General features: G+C 36.0%; 1 protein-coding gene across 9 annotated transcripts in view; it reads right to left on the bottom strand.

Annotated features, from left to right (window-relative positions):
- CD47 (CD47 molecule) overlaps positions 1-19,499 on the bottom strand; it is a 48,903-nt gene that overhangs the window by 10,146 nt on the left and 19,258 nt on the right. For 4 of the 9 annotated variants that reach the window (XM_005548232.5, XM_005548234.5, XM_005548233.4 and 1 more), the window contains exons 3-7: positions 17,601-17,690; positions 7,290-7,397; positions 6,016-6,108; positions 4,882-4,974; positions 4,016-4,108 (exon numbers count right to left, since the gene is read on the bottom strand). In XM_005548232.5, the coding sequence (XP_005548289.1) occupies positions 4,016-4,108; positions 4,882-4,974; positions 6,016-6,108; positions 7,290-7,397; positions 17,601-17,690 (477 nt within the window). Of the gene's footprint in view, positions 1-1,888; positions 3,655-4,015; positions 4,109-4,881; positions 4,975-6,015; positions 6,109-7,289; positions 7,398-17,600; positions 17,691-19,499 lie in introns of all 9 variants that reach the window. The other 5 variants (XR_001488936.3, XR_001488934.4, XR_001488935.4 and 2 more) reach the window with 2 other exon arrangements.

The following is a 19,499-nucleotide window of genomic DNA, read 5'->3' as shown; positions in this document are numbered from 1 at the left end:
CGTTGAGATGGAATGGATCCTTCCAATTCCTAGACTACATACTGTCCCACCCCTGTGAGGCCCAGTTATGTATCTGAACTCATAGGAGTCCAGTCTCTGTTAGTGCCATGGGTGGCTTTAAATAGACCTCCCTTACTGTGGAGGAACCTGGGGGAGTGATCTGGTCCTTGCATCCAAACAAGAAGCCAACCTCTTTTTAAAGTAGAACGGGGTAAAATGGGTTGGGATGCACTACATTTAGCAGCTTCCCCAATAAACCAAGCAGAAATATAGAGCTTTATTTGGCAACATCAAGATAGCTACATGTATATACAACTGAACTTCAATGAAACCATGCCTTATATCTATGTTCTACAAAGAAAAAGAGAACTAAACAGCTACCTAAATTTCTGATGATAATATATAAGGTCAGAGATACGGTTTTAGAGTTACATTTTTGAGCTCATAAATTTACTTATCAGAATAAACATTGCCAGGTGTGGTGGCACATGCCTGTAGTCCCAGCTACTTGGGAGGCTGAGGTGGGAGCATAGATTGAGCCCAGGAGCTTAAGGCCAGCCTGGTCAACATAATGAGACCCTGTCTCTAAAAACAAAACAAAACAAAATAGAATATTGCTAACTGCCAAGTAACTCATTTTCTTCCCTAATAATGTGTAAAGAATAGTTTCTAGTTCTAAATCTCACATCCAAGGGATGTCACATTTGGCTGTCCCATTCTGAAAAAAGAGATTTATGAAGAACGGTACTTCAAAGGGACATCAGTCAGTTGTGATCCCTCTAAATATTATAAAACCAAATAGTGTAGAAGTTAATTTCACCTGAGTTAATTCTCTCCAATATGGATATAACCCATGTGACAAAAGAATTATTATGATTAAGCTACTGCTATCATAAGCCTAAGACATTGACAGCCATATACAGATATTTTTTTTTAACCACAAGCCTTAAGCATTCCATACGAGCTTACTTGCAGAGCTTTTTGATTTGTTCTTCTCTCCCTGAAACATCTGACTCCATGCCATAAATGTATTTCCAGGGTTTAAATTTTTCAAAAACATTTTTTCTACTGATACCAAATTTACCTCTCAAATTGAACAAGAAAATATCTGAATTTATACCTATACATACATATAAATTCTACATATACATTCTGCATCTGCATCATTCTAAAATATCTGGGATGTTGTGGTAAATATGGTTCTTACTGCTACTAGATTGATTTGTATCAAAACACTATATGCCCTTATATTGAACTAACTGGTAATAGCTTTAAAAATGAGAAAGTATTGACCCTTATAATCATATAAACGTTCTCTACAAACAACAAGCCCAACTTTAGTGAGTTTGGTTAGTTGCTTGTAATCTTTTCTATGCTTTCACATTAAGTTATTGTGCCCAGTCCTTTGTCTCATCTTATAAAACTAAAATGCTTCCAATAAAAGAAAAAAAAATACAACAGTTTAAAAAATTAAAAAATAGAAAGTGAAAGTCACTTTCACAGAAAGTTGTAGAAAGTGAAAGGCCTACTCTTTAAAATAACAATTAAGGCTACAAATTTAAAGTTGGAAATAATAAAAATTATAAAAGTTAAAAATCTCATCGTGACATTAACTTCTTCTTGAAGAGAAAGCTTGGATTTTTAACTATCTGAGGATTTTATTGCATTTAAATCAAAGCACAATCATTAGAGTTTTCTAAAATAGAACACATGCAATGAGTAAAAATTGTTTTGGAGACACTTAAAATTTTAACTTCCTAATACAAACGCTCAAATTTGCAACCTTAATGTAACATAGATTCAGATTTACACAGTCAGATTATATAAGCAAACCATATTAATGTTCCTCCTAGTCTACCACATTATCTAAAGAGCAACTTTCCTGTACCTTGTCTCTTCTTGCCTTTCAACTGACCGTAGGTGTCCCTCTGAACTCTGGCATCAGACAAGTTGATTTAAAAAGTTAACTTAGGATACTATCAATAAAATTAGGACACTATCAATAAAATTGCACTAAATTTTAAACATATAGCATAAACTTTAGCATATAGTATACTTATATGCTAATCTATGACAAAGAAAAAATAATTTGGGGTACTTGTCAGGATTTCAGTCATTTTAATTTTAATGTCAGAACAGTGACAGATACAGTAGAGTGGTTTCACAGGCTTGGAGGAATGTAAGTGATGGAGAAGGCAGGAGAGTGAGGTTAAGGAGGTGGCAGATAGACAATGCTTAGTTCCACTTGAGGCATTGTCACCAGACCTGCTAGCAACTGTACTGAAGATCATTCTATGCTAGATATGGAAGGTATGGGGTGGCATGGGAGTAAAAGGGAGGACAACCCAGATAGTGAGGAAAAAATAAGAGCATGCTGCCCATCAGCCAAAGGTATCTAATACTAATTAACCAGAGTTGTATGGATACTGCAAATCACATACTATTCTCAGGCATTCGTGGGGAGCAACAAAACCAGGAGTGTCATCTTCCAGAACCAGACACATGGTGATTGGAAGATGTAGCAAAAATAGAATATGCACCAACATTCAAGATGTTCACTGTAGCTACCACATGGATTCCATTCTGCTTTAGATGTCTCCATTGTATTTTATGGCATTATGTGGTATAAAATTAGAAAATTTCATTGAGCAACAACTAAGACTTATGAACTCATATGCTAAAGATAGGTAGATTTTGGTTAAGTATTTTAATTATCTAATAAGCATTAATTAAAGAAAGACACAGAATATATGACAGAATTGAATTCAATTACCAAGAACCAAAAGTTCAGAAATAAAGGTAAAATTTTTTCGAAACTATTATGTGAGTCATATGGGAAATTATTCGACTGTAACAATTCAAGTTTTGTATTAGTTTTTAGAAACACATACAGCAAAGTTTACCTACAACAAAGCAGAAACACTATTTTTTTACTCCATTAATTTATAACTTTGGATTATTAAGAGTATGTTTTATTTCATAAAAAATATAATTTTTTTTTTTTTTTGAGACGGAGTCTCGCTCTGTCGCCCAGGCTGGAGTGCAGTGGTGCGATCTCGGCTCACTGCAAGCTCCGCCTCCCGGGTTCACGCCATTCTCCTGCCTCAGCCTCCCGAGTAGCTGGGACTACAGGCGCCCACTACCGCGCCCGGCTAATTTTTTGTATTTTTAGTAGAGACGGGGTTTCACCGTGGTCTCGATCTCCTGACCTTGTGATCCGCCCGCCTCGGCCTCCCAAAGTGCTGGGATTACAGGCGTGAGCCACCGCGCCCGGCAAAAATATAATTTTTTTAAAAAGGGAAACTAATATAAATGACATTATCGGGAATATCTTGAGCTTAGGTAAGATGACATTAGTTTCAGGCACAATTAAAAATATCTCTCTGTGTGCACATATCTCAATAAAAATAAGAATTTATGCAGAAACACTACTTGAAAATTGGCAGATTAAATATAAAAGTTAGAAACAATGAAGTAAATTCCATACTTAATAATTGATTTTAAAAGGAGTAAGTCTACATTTTGAAACTCAATGTTTTCATAATTTGGTTTTAACTAGAACTGTTTTAAAGTCATGCATTAGAGGTCACTGTTCTTTAAATGAACAAAACGGATAGATTGTGAATCTTCATTCCTGTCTAGGGGTGTCTATGTCTGCAAGAAAAAGAGCAAGTGATAAACAAACAGGTCTCTGCAGGAGAGCTCTACACAGAAACACTGCAACAATTACAACTCCTATTCTATTACTTAACATGGATCCTCAAAGATAGCTCCCCTTTTACTTAGTATAAAAAGATACACATTCTAATAGGTAAAGCCATTTTCTTTAAACTAGTTTGAAAACCAAACTTTTCATTAATCCTATATGTCTTCCACCCTCTTTAATTACCCTCAAATCATTCCAATTGTATTTTCTGATTTTTGGTCTTAAACTGGAAGAACAAACTAAAAAGCATTTTCTAAGTGTTATATCTGAAATTACTGGCATAGGTTAATGAAAATAAGATTGACTTACCCACAAATTTCATATAAACTAGTCCAAGTAATTGTGCTAGAGCTAAGATACTCAAACCTGAAATCAGAAGAGGGCCATGCATTGGTATACACGCTGTAAAAAAAAAAATACAATTCTGTATTAGAAAAGCATATGAAACAACTTACTAAAAAACAGTAATGATCCCAAGTTTTAAGAGTTATTCTAATGATCAAAAAACAAAAAGTATCCATATATGTTTATTAACTTAACCAGTAAAATGACTCAAAATTATTATAAGAACAAAGCCCTCCTTTGCATAACACATACCTTATCATATCAAGAAATGGGAACCAGTGTTTCAAGTCTAAGGCTCCAACCAATTTGAGCCCAGTTATTTTAAAAGTTCTTCCATAAATACAGGCATATCAGTTTGGGTGCTAGAACAATCAGCCACAAAGTCATATATACAGCTAATATCTTTGTAGCAAGGAGGAAAGCACTATTACCACTGGGGTAAATTGGAAGTTTAAAAAGAAAAGCTCAGAATGCTAAATGCTGTCAAGTATATGAATAAACAAAAACTCTTATTTATTGGTGGTGATAATACAAAATGGTACAGCCATTTTGATACAGAGAGTTTGGCAGTTTATTACAACATACTCTTAACATACAGTCCAGTAATTGCACTCCTTGGTATTTGCTCAAACAGAACTGAAAACTTATGTCCACACAAAAATATGTATTTGAATGTACTTTCCACTCAATTTTGCCATGAACCAAAAACTGCAATAAAAAAAAAATCAAGTCTATATATTTTTAAAACGAGAGAAAGAAAAAGAAGAAAAAGGAAGAAGAGCTCTGTCCAAGAGTAACCCAAATTAGGTCTACAGAAAGATGACTCTTACCCGCAATACAGAGACTCAGTCCAACCACAGCGAGGATATAGGCTATCACCTGAATAACCAATATGGCAATGACGAAGGAGGTTAATCCAATCGCTGGAGGAAGGAAAAGGATGTAACAGAAGCGTGTCAAGAGTATTTAAAAAGCAATCACCTCCACTTGCATTTGGTATAATCAGGGATCTCCTAAGACCAAAGACTGTTCATTGTCTTTGGTCTTAGGACCAAAGAGTTCATTGTCTGATGGTAGATGTTAGCTCAGTGATCTAACCATTCCACACAAGTAGTCAGCTCCAAATTCACACATTCAGCAGCCTTTAATTTTCACAGTCAGCTAAGCTGGACTGGAAGTTTTTACCCTAAATCTTAGAACAATGCTGCTTTTACCACACTCGTGCATTTTACAATATGAACGGCTATTATGAATGGCTTCTCCACATGCACACAGAATTGCTCTTGCTGAGAGAACCATTATGCAAATCCGTGACTGTAAACATCATGCTCTCTATCTCTAGATCTGTCATTTTATAACAAACTAATACCTTTCCAATGTACAACAAGCCAGAGATAGGCTCTAAGACCAAGTGTTAAATGTGACTCTTTAATCGTAATAACTAAATATGGTAGTGATCTACTTTCAAAATGCAGTGTAAATGATACTGATTATAGTTTGGATATCCATACCATCTTTTAAAACTACAGTATTAAGGTTTGCTAATAATTAAAACAAGTATGTTTCTACTATTTGTGATTCATAATTCCATTTCATAGAACCAGTCTTCTTAATACAGAAGCAGAAGCTTAGCAAAAGAAGAGAAAGACTGTTTAGCATCCACTTATAACTTCAAAAAACTGAAATTAGAATATGAAAATAATCATTAAGAAATGATATGGCATAATTTAAAATTATGCTGATTGGCATCAAATACATACGAAAATCACTTTTTACAAAATAGCTAACCTAGAATAAACTTAAAGTTAATATGAATGGGAAAATGTCACTAAGAATAGCATGAAAAATCTTTTAATAAACCAACTCTTATTGAGTTGTAAAAAAACTATGAGTATTTTCACCAAAACTACTGTTTTGTAAATGAAAAAGGTAGGCAAAGTCATACTGTAACAACAAATACTCACCTGTACTAAACACATAGTAGTGAAGTAATATTAATATCCCTGTAGAAGTCACAATTAAACCAAGGCCAGTAGCATTCTTTAATGAATATTCACCTGTCAATAAATAAAAACATTTAAAATATTTTCCTGCATACTTTTTAAATGTACTAATCTAAATTCTACGCTTAACAACTGTGAAAATTTAAAAAATATACGTTTCCCTGAAAACCTCATACAAAATTAGTGACTATTTTTTCATTAAGACCAAACTTAAAACATCTAAATCTCAACACTGAAGTTTCAACATGCTGAAACCATGAATTGGCTCTGCCTCCTTCTTAACTAGCTTACAGAATTCCAGATGAGAAACTGGTATTCATCATTCACCGTTCCCTTCAATTGCTGTGTTCAGTATGTCCCAAAGTCAACTCAACTGTTCTTTCAAGTTGTCTTCTGAATCCACCTCCTTCCTCCCGTTGTCTTCACTAACTTCAGATACCAACAGAGCTGCCAGGCCCATGTTCCTAAGCATTACATCCGTACTGCATTCTTCTCCAGAAACGATGGTGTGCTATAGTTATCAGGTTGAGTCCCAGCTTTCCTTTGCTTTTCTTGTGCTACATATCCTCATTTCCCACTCACATTCCCATTCTCCAAATGCAACTGCCAATTTCCACCTTCATTCCACTTTCATGTCTTGGCCAATGGAGTTTGCCTCTGTAGTGAGTTGAATGATGGCCCTAAAATTATTTCTACCTCCTAATCCCCAAAACCTGTGAATATTACCTAATAAAGCAAAAGAGTGAATACTGCATTATATGGCAAAAGATATGATGAAGTTAAGGATGTGGAAGGAGGAGCTTACCCTGGATTATATGAGTGGGCTCTAATTCCAATGACAAATGTGCTCGTAAGAGAGAGGCTGAGGGAGATTTAACAAAAACACACAGGCAAAGACATAGAGGAAGGAGAAGGCAATGTGACCAGAGAGGCAGAGGGTGGAGTTATGCTGTCACAACTAAGGAATGATAAACACCGTCATTCTTTAGCAAATTCCAGAAGCTAGAAGAGGCAAAAAATGGATTCTTCCCTAGAGCCTTGAGAGGGAGTATGGCCCTGATGACATCCTGATTTCAGACTTATGGCCTCCAGCGTGGAGAGGGAATTGCTATTGTTTAAGCCACCCAGTTTGCAGTCATTTGTTCCAACAGCCCTAGGAAACTAATGCAGCCCTCCTCACCTTGGCATGCACTCATCTACCGCCTGTGTTCCTGCCTAGGAACTGCACATCTTACCTGGGACGAAAAGAATGGCTCCAACAATGACAATGACAGTGATCATCAGTCCAGCAACAAGTAAAGCAATCGTTTTCTCATCCATACCACCGGATCTATATTTAAGTGCTTAAAAAAGAAAAACAAAGAATTACATGAACTCAATCACAAGTGAAGCCATTTTAATAACTTATACAGAGACAAAGTGACAAAAGTACTATAACGTAATAACTTCTGAGGAACAACTCCTTCATATCATCAAGTCACCTCACATCTCTTTCACAAGCAAATGGATACTGTCACGGCATATAAATATGGATGGTGAATTTATAGGTGACACTTTATTTTCCTACACTAACAAATGAGGTTCTATACATCAGTCTTTCTCGGTTGATGTATTACTAATATCTTGAGCTAGATAAGTTTTCTGGGGGAGGGGGGACACTGCTCTGCATAATACAGAATGTTTAGGAGCATCCTTGGCCTGTACATACTAGATGCTAGTAACTAGATGCCAGTTATGTCAATCAAACTGTTTTCAGACATTGTCAATGTCCCCTGACGAGCAAAACCACTCCAGACTGAAAACACAGCACTGAGGTACGTAATACTAATGGGAAACAACAGGTTAATTAACAATATTGAGAAAAAGAGAATTTTGTTCCACCTTATATAAAATTAGTAAACCATCTGGAAATCTGGTTATTTTGTTTTGAAAAAAATGACAGAATAAAACTGGGCAAATTACACCCTTGTGAAATCCTGATGAAGAAAAAAAGCTTAAATTGTTCAACTGAAATATTTTAATAAAAACAAACTGCAAAGACTCAACAGGAATCATCATACATGTTATTGTTTCTGCTGCTAGCTCTACTGTCATGTATCTCGTACCTCCTCTGAAAGACAAATGGCATAGATCAATCTGCAAATGTTAGTTCTTTTACTATATATGAATCTTTTAAATTTTGGTTAACACTGAAGTTGATTTTTTCACTAAGGAAGTCGTTTAAGGTAACCTAAAAGCAAACTGAGTAGCAGAAAGAAACAGTGTGTGACTGAAATGCTTCTGTGTGTTATCCACATAGAGATATTCTCCATGCCAGTAATCAATGGGTGACTGTCATGAAGGGAAAAATATTTTAAATGTTATATTTAGCATTTAGGTTTTTTTTCTTCTGCAGTGACAAACATTAAATAAAGTAAAAGCAATAAATAAGCCCCTAAATGATCATGATAAAAATCTATGTTTAAGGTATATGACAGGTACCTAAATATTTTTGGAATTTCTATCTACCTATACTTTATAACCTCAATTTTAGTCTCTTTACAGGGAGATAAGTCCTAAGCAATAAATAAGCAATAAATAACCAATTTATTAATGTGGATACTCAGAGTAACTGAAATCCACATTAATAAGAGAAGAGAATCCATATTAATCAGAAAACATCCAATAGCAAGTTCCCCAAGTTTTTATTTGATTCGTTACTTCCGCCCAGCCCTGGGATTTATGTGCCTAATAGTCATAGCCTTGCCTTCTTATAAGGCACAGAGTTTTTACAGCTTCCCTATTTTCTAGGCTAAAATGCTGGCTAGAATGAAACTGAGTGTGTAAGTCACAAAAGGCACACACACAGAAAAAGGAACTTTCTCTAGATATATGTCACATTTTCCATTTTAATCCCATATATATTGTGATCTAAATAGAGCTTGAAGGTTCTGCAAAGGGTTATAAAATAGAAGCTGTTTCAAACGCACCTCACGATCAATCAAACATTCATAAGAAACTCTTCCAGGTTTAAGTCAATGCATAAAAGAGCTACTAAGATCAAGCAACAAGAATTTGCCTTAGAGTACAGTATAATTTCATAGAAAAAGGTTGACTTACGTTCTTCTTCTATTTTCTTTCTTTTTTTTTTTTTTTTTGAGACAGAGTCTCTTGCTCTGTTACTGAGGCTGGAATGCAGTGGCACAATCTCGGCTCACTGCAACCTCTGCCTCCCAGGTTCAAGTGACTCTCCTGCCTCTGCCTCCCGAGTAGCTAGGACTACAGGCACGTGTCACCACGCCCGGCTAATTTTTGAATTTTTTTTTTTTTTTTAGCAGAGACGGGGTTTCACCATGTTGGCCAGGCTGATCTCCAGCTCCTGACCTCATGATCCGCCCGCCTCAGCCTCCCGAAGTGCTGGGATTACAGGCATGAGTCACTGCTCCCAGTAACTTACATCCTTCTTAATAAAAATAAGAGTTTGAATCTCATATAAAATTTATCCTCTTCAGGCTTAGAAGAGCTGTTATAGGAGAAAACAGTGTGAACAATAGCAACAAAAATAAAACACCACAAAATACTACCATAGACAGGGTTCTATCCTAAAATGGTCTGTCTCCCTTTGAATATAAGTACACTATATATTGGAAGTAGCTTTGGTTCCTGTTGATTAGTTCAACTACCACTTGTTTTCCAGGCCACCTTAACCTTTTCCTTAAATTAAGCGGCCATTTCCAACAAATACACACGTTGAGGATCCCAAGTGTGAAAAAATCTGAAATCCAAAACACTCTGGTCCCAGGACGGACACTCCACTGGTCTCTGTGGGGTCTACCTAATAACCACAGGCAATGAAAGAGTATCTCCAGGTTTTCTTCAGTGAATCTTCAGAAAGAGTTTCTTTTGGCTCATTTTCTTTGCTAGCATAGCCACATTTCAGCAGGTACCATGGCAAATGTGGAGTAGGTATCTTGTTGCTAGCCCAGTCGTCAAATTTCTCAGTGTAGCGAAAGGGCAAGGAATTTGATACAACAGATACCATAGAACCCAATAACCTCAAGGATCTTACTGATCTTTTCTTATCCTTCAATAAGTGGATTTATCCTTATTTACTGTATGTATCAAAACATTAAATGCAACAAAAAAATAAATTGAAGTAATTCTCCACTTAGTATTAAGACAAAAATAACTTAATGTGTTCTTAACAGCAGGCTCTTATCAAATTTCCTAGTATGATTTTCAGACTGCTTGGCAAGGCAATCTATGTAATTTTTAAAATCTGTGTGCTCTTAAGGATTCCCTCAGCTACAACTACTGAAATCAATACACAAAATAAAGTACATGAGAAATAATAGTAGTTACACGCTTAACAAAAAATTTATAACCTTAGTGCTTAGCCTGGCACAGGAAAACCAAGTATCAGGGGAGGCAATATAACATTTTTGTGAACAAATTACGTATTCTAAAATTTTCTTTTATATGTTCTATAAAATAATCAATAACCAAAAGCAGGCTACTTCTCAGAAATCTGTTGGGTTGGTTCATTCATTTGTTCTACAAATATTTACTGTGTACCTACAATGTACCAGCCCCTTCTGCTAGTCTACATCAAGGAACAAGTAGAAGATTACTTAATTTGACAATAATTGATTGAGCACTATCAATCTGTATGACAATCACTATTCTAAATGCTGACGGTGAACATAAAAAGCAAACACAAGGCCTGCTTCAAGGCCCTTACATTCTAATGGGTGAGTGTGTGTGTTTGAGGGCAGGAGAGGGTGAGTGATGAGTATGTTACTCCCAAAACTTCTTTCCCAGTTAAACAGATGGTGAAGGCCTACTCTAGTCTAAGAAAATTCCTTTATGCATTTAATCTTTCGAATTCATGCAGATGAAGCAATGACATGTCCCTCTAGCCGCCTGAGAAAACAGCTAATGTTATGGATGGACAAGAAGGTGTTCTGATTTTGTGACTGATAGACAGCACATATAAGATAAAATGCAGGTTGTGACTGATGAAATCTAATGAAATTACCAAGTCAACTTGGGGATAAAATCAAGTCTATCATGTTAAGTTTCCATGACACCCCAAAGACTGGAGCTGACACACCCATATAGGCTCACACAGACTGCAGTCCATCCAAGGAAACCCAAAACCCAGGAATTTAATGCCTGCCCAAAGACATGACATTTGGAGTGATTGGTAAGTAAGGAGAGAGACAGGAAGGCTTACCAGGCTGATGCGTATCAGACTAAGAATAAATCATAAAGAAAGATGGGTTTGATTTCATTATTATAGTGCTGTTTTCTGATAACTCTAGGAAAGTAATTTTAGAATCTTTTTCGTATCTGTTGAGCTGTAAATGAATATTGTTTTCAGTGCAGAATAAAGCGCATCTGACACCTTTACACATAAAATTACTATTTCATTTTTTAAATTATTTAAATTTAAATTACTATTTTTCAAATATCTAATACACCTATTTAACACACACAAGCACACACAAATGAAAGCTTCTGAAACTGGTACTGGAAAAAAAAAAGAACATTAATACCAATTATAAACTGGTTACTTGACAGAAGGCAAGTTAAATAATTTTATAATAAACTCCATACACTATCCAACTTGCTCTGATGAAACAATTTTGTCACAATGAATACTGACTAGACATCAGTCTATAGGATAGAGATAAAAGAGCCCAGGCTTTGTGCATCAAGTACTTTGAACATAAAAGATGAAAGAAGAGGATGTCCAACAGACCAAACTTCCTTTTTTTTATTATCAACTTTCCCTGCCTTGTGGATTTCACAATTTTAGAGTGTATGGAGAAAGTTGTGATGTCCGGATTTGGAAAAGGTCAAGGGATTTCTACAAAAGAGTAAAATGCTGAGCTATAGATTTGTTCAATTCCTCCTACAATAAAATCAGCACATAATCACATTAATAACAGAACGTGCTCATTATATGGACAGGACCAAGGGAAAGCACTGGGAGTTCAAGATTATTGAATAGAATTCACAGTAAGGGGCCAGGCACGTGGCTCACGACTGTAATCCCAACACTTTGGGAGGCCAAGGCAGACGGATCATGAGGTCGGGAGTTCAAGACCAGCCTGGTCAATATGGTGAAACCCAGTCTCTACTAAAAATACAAAAATTAGCCAGGAATAGTGGTGCACACCAGTAGCCTGTAGCTACTTGGGAGGCTAAGACAGAAGAAATGCTTGAACCCAGGAGGCGGAGGTTGCAGTGTGCCAAGACCACGCCACTGCACTCCAGCCTGGGCGACAGAGAGAGACTCTATCTCAAAAAAATAAAATAAAAAGAATTCACAGTAAACATAATAACAAAGTCTTATTATCAGGGGCCATCAACCAGGTCACAGAATGATTCTTTGTGATAATATTTATTGTATATTTTACTTTCTTGGATGGAAATTTCCTAGTCCAAGTTAGGATATGTCTTCACTTTTTCAGAGTATTTTCTAATCTATGAAGAGATTTCCTGTTCCATTACTTATTTTAAATATGCTTTCATGGCCGAATTACTTTCATTATTAAGCTGTCCTCAAGTCAAAACTCAAGGACTTAATAGGATCTCAAGGTAGTATAATGAGAACTTTTTTCCTTGAATTTTCTAACAATGATTCTACAGGAACATCTACTCAAAGACATCTGAGCCATAACCAAAATCTCTGTGGAATAATTTTGAGTAGGGAGGGGAAAGTTGAAAAAAAATTAAAGATGCCTAGAATACACAATTTTAAATTTGGAATCAATTACAGCAGTCCTCACTTTGCACTATTCTGATAGGAATTCCAGTTACCATGGTTTAATCAAATAAATTCCTCACAAATAGTCCAAATTTCAATTACCACAATATATTAACTGAGTAACTGCATGAAGTACAACTTCACTGCTATTTCTTCAGTTCAAAAATAACTATGTAAACAGCAGATGCCCCATCATGATCAGTGGTCAATCATGTCACTTCTTTTGAAGACTGTTGGTGACTAGTCACTGTACATCTGACATTTCGGTCATGCACAGACAGCAAAGTATGGAGTTTTGTTACCTCCTTGTTTCCCAGTGATAAACCCATGTGACATTTTATAATGGAGAAATCAAAAGAGGAAACTAGGCAAGAAACATGAAAGAGTAAAGAAATAAAAACTGACAAATGCTGGGAGTGAAATTTGAATAGACCATAAACAGAATAAGAGAAGAAATAGCTGACTGTGGGAATGTTGACATTACTGCAATGCAAGAAACTCTAGAGACGAAGCCAGAAGAACTCAGCGAAGGTGGACTTACTGATATAAATGAGGAAAGTGAGGAGGATGTAACAAAAAGAATAAAGCTGTCCCAAAGGAAGTGACTGGCAATAAAATAAACTTTAAACATTCAAAAACATTAAAGGAATTCTTTCATGACATTGAGAGTGCAAAGGATAAAACGGTAGAAACTGATCCAAACTTAGAAAGGGGTATGACAATTCACCAAGCCACAGAGAAGACGCTTGCTCTGTATCCAAAGTTATACAAGAAGAACACACAAGTGTTGTTCAAACTACTCTTGATAACACACTTTCATTCTCAATGTTTCTAATGGTTTAATTTACCACATACTAAATACTAGCTTTACTATTTTTCATTTCTCAATGTCATTGTTATTGATAATAACAGAGTTTTTAAGGTTTTAACAAAAAAAATTTTTAAGGTCATGGAACAATACAATAATAGTTTTTCCCATTCATCGTGAAGATTGTTTTGCAGAATTTCAGCTTACACGGTCATGTTTATGGTCTTGAAGCAAGTATTGCCTGTATAAGACACAGTTATAAAGGCAAAGAAAGAACAGACAGACCTATCTCAAAGAATTTCAAAATGTTAGCCAGTTCTTTACATACAGCTGGACCTTAATCCTGCAGGAACTGGAGCTGTAGGTGGACAGAACTTAAAATGATATCAAAGAGTGAGAAAGAAGAATCCTGAAAATCAGCCAGGAACTTAATTGTCAGTAGAGTGGCAAACTGAGTTGGTGTAGTTTTCAGAACACAAACAAAGCGTGTTAAATGCAACACTATCAGTTAAGGCTTGGTGTCTGATTCTAGCAATCTCAGAGTCGTTTGCTAAGCATAGAGATTCTGCTTAAAAGTTCCTCAGTTAAAGCTAAGCTAAAGATGAAGGTATTCAGGAACATTTCCCTGTGAGAGGCCTTTATCTTTGACACATGGTCCAGGGCTCACCAAGTCCTGGCTGGGCTCTGGGAGTTTAAGAGTCTTCTCGGGCTTCTTCCTCAGGAGGACCAATGGCATCCTGAGATACCATTCAAGATACAGCTCTGGTATAAAGAAACTCTTTCTCTGCAGTGAGCAAATGAGGGCATAACCTGCTGTCTTTACTGAAAGTTTAGCCTGGTAAAGGTCCAGGTTTTGTCTTGGATCACAAAGTCTCACATGCAGGGCTGGAAAAACCACTGAGAGAAATCCCCTGTAGCCAAGTACAGACCACAAATGGTAATCAGGAAAAGTGAAAGAGAACTAGAAATCTATAAAATAAAAGTCATGGGTCTGAGTTATTATGAATGCTTTAGGGGCTTTACCATACTGGATTCTAAAAAACATACATCGAAGCAGGTGGAAAATAGAGGTGCTTTCTGTTTCTATTTGGTGGAATGCTCAGGCCATCAACAGGAGGCACTAACAGAAAAGTCAGATTTGGATCCATGACTATCTCGAAGATGTGACAAAGCACAGGATGCACATACATACATGCCTCCCTGGCTGCAATGACTTAAATGTGGGTGCTACAAAGCCAGGGCAATATGCACGTCATACCCACATTTCAGGCATGTAGCTAGCTCAGTGCCCAGCAATCAGCAGGCATCCCATCACTAGGTATTTGCGAGTAAGTAAACAAATTAGGTCAACATTCTGCTCTCCTAATAAGTTTTAACTACTCACTATTATGTGCTTAGGTACAGGTTCACCCTTCATGGAAAGAAAATCCTCAAAATAAATGCAAAATGGGGAGGCAGCAGTACAGTGCAGAGGTACACAGTACTAGTTCAAATCCTAGTACTACCAGGAAACGGCTGGGGGATTGCGGGCAAATTGCCTCATCTATCTGTGCCTGTTTCTTATCTACAAAATGGGAATAACAACAGTGCCTACGCCCATAGAGTTCCTGGGAGAAATAAATGTCATTTCAGATACAGAGTACTTTGCACAGAGCCTGTCATGCAGAGCAAGAGCTCCACAAATGGCTAGCTACTATCATCATCAACACCTTTAAACGTGAGCACAGGCTGGGTGAATCGTGCATAGACATACCTCTTCCATGCACATACACACACATCTACCTGTTTCAAGATGAGCCAAAACAAAAAATTCCCACCAAAATACTTCTTTAGGTTTATAAGCACGTTCCTTAAAATATGACCAGTATAAAAAATATAAAAAAAGAACATTCCACCTAACACAAAAATTTCAATTAAAATAAGATGCTTTTTCACCCATCGAATTAGCAGAGATTTTAGAGTTATAATATCAGAATTATAACTGAGGTGAAAGACAGGTATTCTCATCTGCAATAGTAGTTGATACAAACGTTTCTGGAAAACATTTTGGCAGTATGTATCTAGAGTCTTAAAATATCTCTGCCATTTCCAGGCTTCATATCTTTAGCAGAGTTATTTTCATAGTATCAAAAAAATTGGAAACATCCTTAAAATCCATCAAGATGAGAGTTAAGTAAATTATAGTGCATTCACGAAAGTAGAACACAGGCAGCTATAACAAGATTTCTGAAGACACGGGGGAAAATCAGAATGTACAAGCGTATAAGCTGTATGAGTCCATTTATGGTTACCTTTTTAAAAAAAACATAACAAAAATGAATAGAAAAAGACAGAAAGGGAAATAGGAAATTCACTAGAATATACCAATAGTTTATTTCTAGGTTTGGGGACTACAGATGAGTTTTTTTTTTTTTCAATAACTTCCTACTTTGTATGAGGTGTTCTAAAGTGACATGTATTTTTTTTTAAGTCAGAAAAAATATTGTAAAGCTCATTTTGTAAAAATACAGCCAACAGTGCACAAACTCACTCCTGGTAGTTCACTAAAAATAATGTCACCAATGATAACATCTGGATCAGCAAACATCCATCAAGCCAAACTCAAAAAATCGCACTATGTGAAATAATTTCATGATCTTTAAAAAACGCTGTTCCCTGCCCACATCATATGATTTAGCGCTTAAAAAGCCTGGCTCTACCAATATGGTTAAAAGCTTTCCCTAATATCACTGATGTCAGAATAGGTCTTAATGCTATGCCAGTCCTTTTCTTGATATAAAAAACTAAGAAATTCTAGGGAAATTTCAAAAAGAAGTCTAGGGACTATCTTGAAAGTAAAAGTTATTAAATGTCTTGACAATTGCCACTGCCACTCCTTTCTCCCCCTTTTTCCCTTTCAGACAAAAGTTGAGAACATTTCTGAAATCACTGAGCATTTCCAGAATGCCATACTTTGAGAAAAGTGCTTAAAACATATAATCAATCAGTCATCTCCCTTCCATGTTTATATATCACCATAGATATACACAGCTTAAACTGCTGAGTAAAAGTAAAATTCATAAAATATACAACTGGGCAATCCACTGCAATATTTTGCTAGCTTTTGTATGTTTAAAGGTTGCAGAATAAATTAAAGAAGCAGTATTTATTCCTTGCCTATATAAATGTTTACTGGTCTTCAGGATGCTACAAGGAAAGAAGGAATAAATCTTGTATTTAAAAAGCTTAAAAGTTTAGACTGTCACCTCTGAACTTCATTAATTTTGTAAATTTTCTTTACCAAAATATGAAAATATGGTTGATTAAACATTAACCATAATACATATTACCTATCTGCCTAGTAATGACAATTCTATATTGTTGAAGCTAAATCTAGTGCAGCATCAAGATCTGCCCTAGGAAGTCTGGTTATGTTACTATTATAGGAAAGCAAGATCAGAGAACATAACTCTCTGGTAGCTGCTTCTTTAGAGGCTGCAGAACTGCACAGAGAGGAGGACAAAACATGGTTCCATGGGACTTTTCCAAGGGTGAACACATGTACACAGAGAAATTCAAACTGGGAAAATAAAAAGAGGGGAATCTAAATGCTCCAAAGTATAACATCCTATCTCAAAACTAATGCAGGCTGTCACCACCTGTTTACCAAATAACATAGTGTGTGTGTGTAGATGTTCTGTGACTATTAAAATGTGACATGGGTTTCAGGTGTTGTTACTAATATTCCCACTATCCATTCTTAAGAGATTAAAAAAAAAAAAAAACACCAAATGAAAACCACCTTCTTAGGAATTAAAAGTGAACTACAGCAAAACGTGGGTGACAACATATACTTCAAGGAGACTAGCAGTATTCAAATTACATACTCATATTTATCATAATAGCACTTTTCCTAGTACAACTTTAAATATTTCACTGATAATGTCTCCTAGAAATAACTATATCATCACTGAAGCATAAATGAAAAGTAGAAATAATACTTACTTTTAATACCAAACTGTCCCCAAAACAGGAGTATAGCAAAAATTGGGAAAATAACAATGAGAATATTTTCATTTGGAGAAAACCACGAAACTGGGGAAAAAGAAAACAAAAGTCACAATTAATATTTACTGTAACACTTTAAATCCTGCTAATGGTCTATAATACATGCTTTATTATGGAGATGGAAAAAAATTAAAACTGTGGCCTTATTTTTACATATATTTATTTATATACACACATATATTTTATGTATACACACATATAGGTAAAACAAATCACATATACAAGGTACTTACGTAAATTTTATTTATGAAAAAATACTACACTTACTTAAGCGTTTCTTACATTTTTTCCTATGTTTCACGGAAGGAGGTAGTGCAGTGCAGTGGCTGAGAACAAGGCTCTGTGGCCACACTGCCAGGGTTTGAACCCAACTCTAACTTAACAGTCTGTGGAACCGTGACCACCACTTGACACCTCTTTGTTCTTCGGTGTCCTCAACTGTTACACCAGTATAGCACAGTACATGTATCTTGAAGGACTGTTGTAACTACTAACAAAGTCAATAAAGTACATGCAAAGGGCTTAAAACAAAGCTTAGCACTCACCAGTACTCAGTTAACTAAAATTAGTATGTGTTCATGTGCTGAGTAGCTGTGTATGTGAAGTCCCAAGAATGCACCTTCAAGTAACAATGAAGCATTCCTGTAAAGACAGACTCAGGGAACCTAAGCGAGGAAGACGCACCACTAGGTACTCGCTTCTCACTGTGGCTAAGATGGAGAGCAATGTGCCCGGTCGGTCTTTTCTCAAACTCACTCTGCAATTATCCATGCACAATTAGGCTTCAGAAGGACTGTTTATATGTAAAGTAACATGAGTGGCTTTAGGGTATTAACGAAGCTGTTATTAAGTGGGTCACATGTTACTTTTATCATAAAAATATATCCACATATCCTATATAAAGGAAATTAAGATATTAAGACTTCAAATAAGATTTGTGAGAACTTTTAAAAATTAAGTTTAATTGCCTCTTATAAACCCCTAAGACCATAATTTTAGCCATGAAATTTCTGCTCTAACAATAAAGCCAAGTAAATGGACTGAAAGTATTCCGGAGTTTGCCTGTACAAGGGGACGTGCGGCTGGAAGAGTACTTCTGATACTGCCTTAAGCAAGCACTGGCATTCCTCTGAAATCAACATTTCTTTCGAATTCAACCATGCACTACCCCTCAGGTCAACAGGTGAGGAATTTTCCAACCTTTTACTCCATAATGATAGCCACATGTTTCTTGTGTTAAGCTTATAATGCTATAATAAATCCTGGTAAAATGCTTATATCAATCCCCAGAATACAACAACATTATAAACTCTGCTTTACAGATACTAGCTTTTCAGAATCCAGCATTTTGTTCTATTCGTAGTAGAGACTCAATATGTTTGCTGTTGAAGGTTACAATAGTCATAAGACAGTTTCATGAGTGAATGGAAGACCTTTTTTTTTTATGCTTCTTTGGTTGTAGATCTCTACCGAGAGATGTTTTTGGATACTCTGAATCAATACCTTAATTTCCAATTGTATAACTGAGTATCTTCTTATACCAAAGAAAAGTCACTTCAGTATAGCCTAAATCCCTACCAGGAAAAAATTTTGGAGATCATGCTTGGATTTTTGTACCTAATCCCCAATGGATTTGGTAAAGCTGTATGATCTAATAGCCATGCTTAATCGATGTACTTTTCCTTACTTCCTCTGTGCTTTTGTTTTTAATTGTGTACCTAAACTCAAGTCCTCACAATTATCATGTGAGAAATTATTAACCCCTCCTTATAGTCATAGAAACTGAGGAACAGTGAATTCAGGCTCTTCAGTTATCTTAACTGGTCAAGTTCCACA

The sequence above is a fragment of the Macaca fascicularis genome, chromosome 2 (genome assembly GCF_037993035.2).
Source record: "Macaca fascicularis isolate 582-1 chromosome 2, T2T-MFA8v1.1".
NCBI lineage: Eukaryota > Metazoa > Chordata > Mammalia > Primates > Cercopithecidae > Macaca > Macaca fascicularis.
The sequence above is the reverse complement of the archived record's forward strand: the minus strand, read 5'-3'. Positions and strand labels throughout refer to the sequence as shown.